The sequence below is a fragment of the Austrofundulus limnaeus genome, unplaced genomic scaffold, assembly GCF_001266775.1.
Source record: "Austrofundulus limnaeus strain Quisiro unplaced genomic scaffold, Austrofundulus_limnaeus-1.0 Scaffold284, whole genome shotgun sequence".
Lineage (NCBI taxonomy): Eukaryota > Metazoa > Chordata > Actinopteri > Cyprinodontiformes > Rivulidae > Austrofundulus > Austrofundulus limnaeus.
This window is the reverse complement of record NW_013952686.1, coordinates 630,917-632,440: the sequence shown is the minus strand read 5'-3', so window position 1 is coordinate 632,440 and position 1,524 is coordinate 630,917. Positions and strand designations below refer to the sequence as shown.

The 1,524-nt window shown below is 37.7% G+C and overlaps 1 protein-coding gene across 2 annotated transcripts in view; it reads right to left on the bottom strand.

The window, feature by feature from the left end:
• Positions 1-370: 370 nt before the first annotated feature.
• The window catches only part of efr3bb (EFR3 homolog Bb (S. cerevisiae)), a gene marked incomplete in the record, with an annotated part of 42,004 nt that continues 40,850 nt past the window's right edge, over positions 371-1,524 (bottom strand). For both annotated transcript variants that reach the window (XM_014021257.1, XM_014021258.1), the window contains 1 exon segment: positions 371-1,239. In XM_014021257.1, coding sequence (XP_013876711.1) covers positions 1,134-1,239 — 106 coding nt within the window.

The window sequence follows — 1,524 nt, the reverse complement described above, 5'->3', positions numbered from 1 at the left end:
AAAAAAAATAAATAAAAAACAACAATAAAAAAAAAAAAATCTGTCCGCTTCCTTCAGTCTGGACCACGTCAGTCTGGCTCATGTTAAATTATTGCCACTATACTTTGTTTTTCTACCTGTGCGTGTGCACGCGGGCACACGAAAATGGCTTATCGGATTTTAATGAGACAGCCGGGAAGCTCGTTTTCAAGCGGGACCGGAGGATGTGGCAGCACGGCAACGAATCGGGTCGAGATGTTTCTGCTGTGGACTGTTCATATGGATCCTTCATGTGTTGAGATTTAAGCATCAGGAGTCTGGATTCTTCAGCTTTTCAAACACATATCAGTGCAGCGGCAGTTTCAAACTCACAGAAAACATCCCTGCTTTGTACATAGGCTTATAGATTTATATAATTCTCTGTATATATACACATATATATGGGAAGAAGGAAAAAATAACCATCTTTCTAGTGTTTAATGTGGTAAACATTACATGTTAACACAGGAGTTTATGTGGTCTGAACTGGCCCGTAGTGTCTTCTCACTTTTGTTATCGCGGCTATTTAATGTAGTTAATAAATACGAGTTTAAAAATAAATGCCCGTCATAAAAAAACGTTAAAAATAATAATTAAAAAAAGCACTTCTGGCTAACACTAAGAAGGCGAAACAAAAGGTGCTCAGTAACACGTGAGATGGTCGTAGATTAAAAAAACATGTCCATCTCGTCTTCAAATCTATGAAAATAATTGGAAAAGCATGAGCAAAACGACAAACTTAGTGATAAAAAGTAGTACGGCACCCTGTGAGGGACAAACAAAAAGCAGCAAAAAGGAATGTCTAACCGTTACGGGACACACAGTTTTTCTGTCATAGTTCTTGGCAATTTTCTAAATTTGAAAGTCCAACCAGTGGAGTTTCTGCAATCATTAGAAATGGATGAAGTGATGTGGTTTGCTGCATTTATTAGCTTTAGCTGGCTCGTTTTGGCTGTCATGAAAGGGGAAAAGTGTATTGAAAAAAACAACTAAGTTAATTATAATCTGGCTTGTTAAGTTGCAACTGAGTTTGTCCCACATGCGTTGTGGTTGATTGATGCCACAATCATTATTTTTGTTGTTTTTGTCACCACGTCGCTGCAGACCTTTGTGCTCTAATACACACAAAGGTCGGGGAACTTCATCTCGTAAATGGGAACGGATCGATTCTGGCTTTGGCCGTAACCTGATGAAATGGTTCCAGACGGGCTGGGAGGCGGTCTGAACAGGAAAGAAAACAGAAAGTCATCATCGTATCTGTGTGCAGTACACAGTGACACGCATCATCTTTAATGGTTCCTTCTTTGGGTTTTCCATTTCAAAATAAAATTGTAAAAAGAGAACAACCTTGTTACTTTTTTTGTTTTTCCGTTTTTAAACACATGAATGTAAAAACTAATACTTTTAATTTCAGATTTCGCGATGTTTGTTTTTTCTTTCAACTTATTAAATCCAAAATAAAATATAGTTGATTTACTATGTAGCAAGCAGGGGTCACTGCAGTGC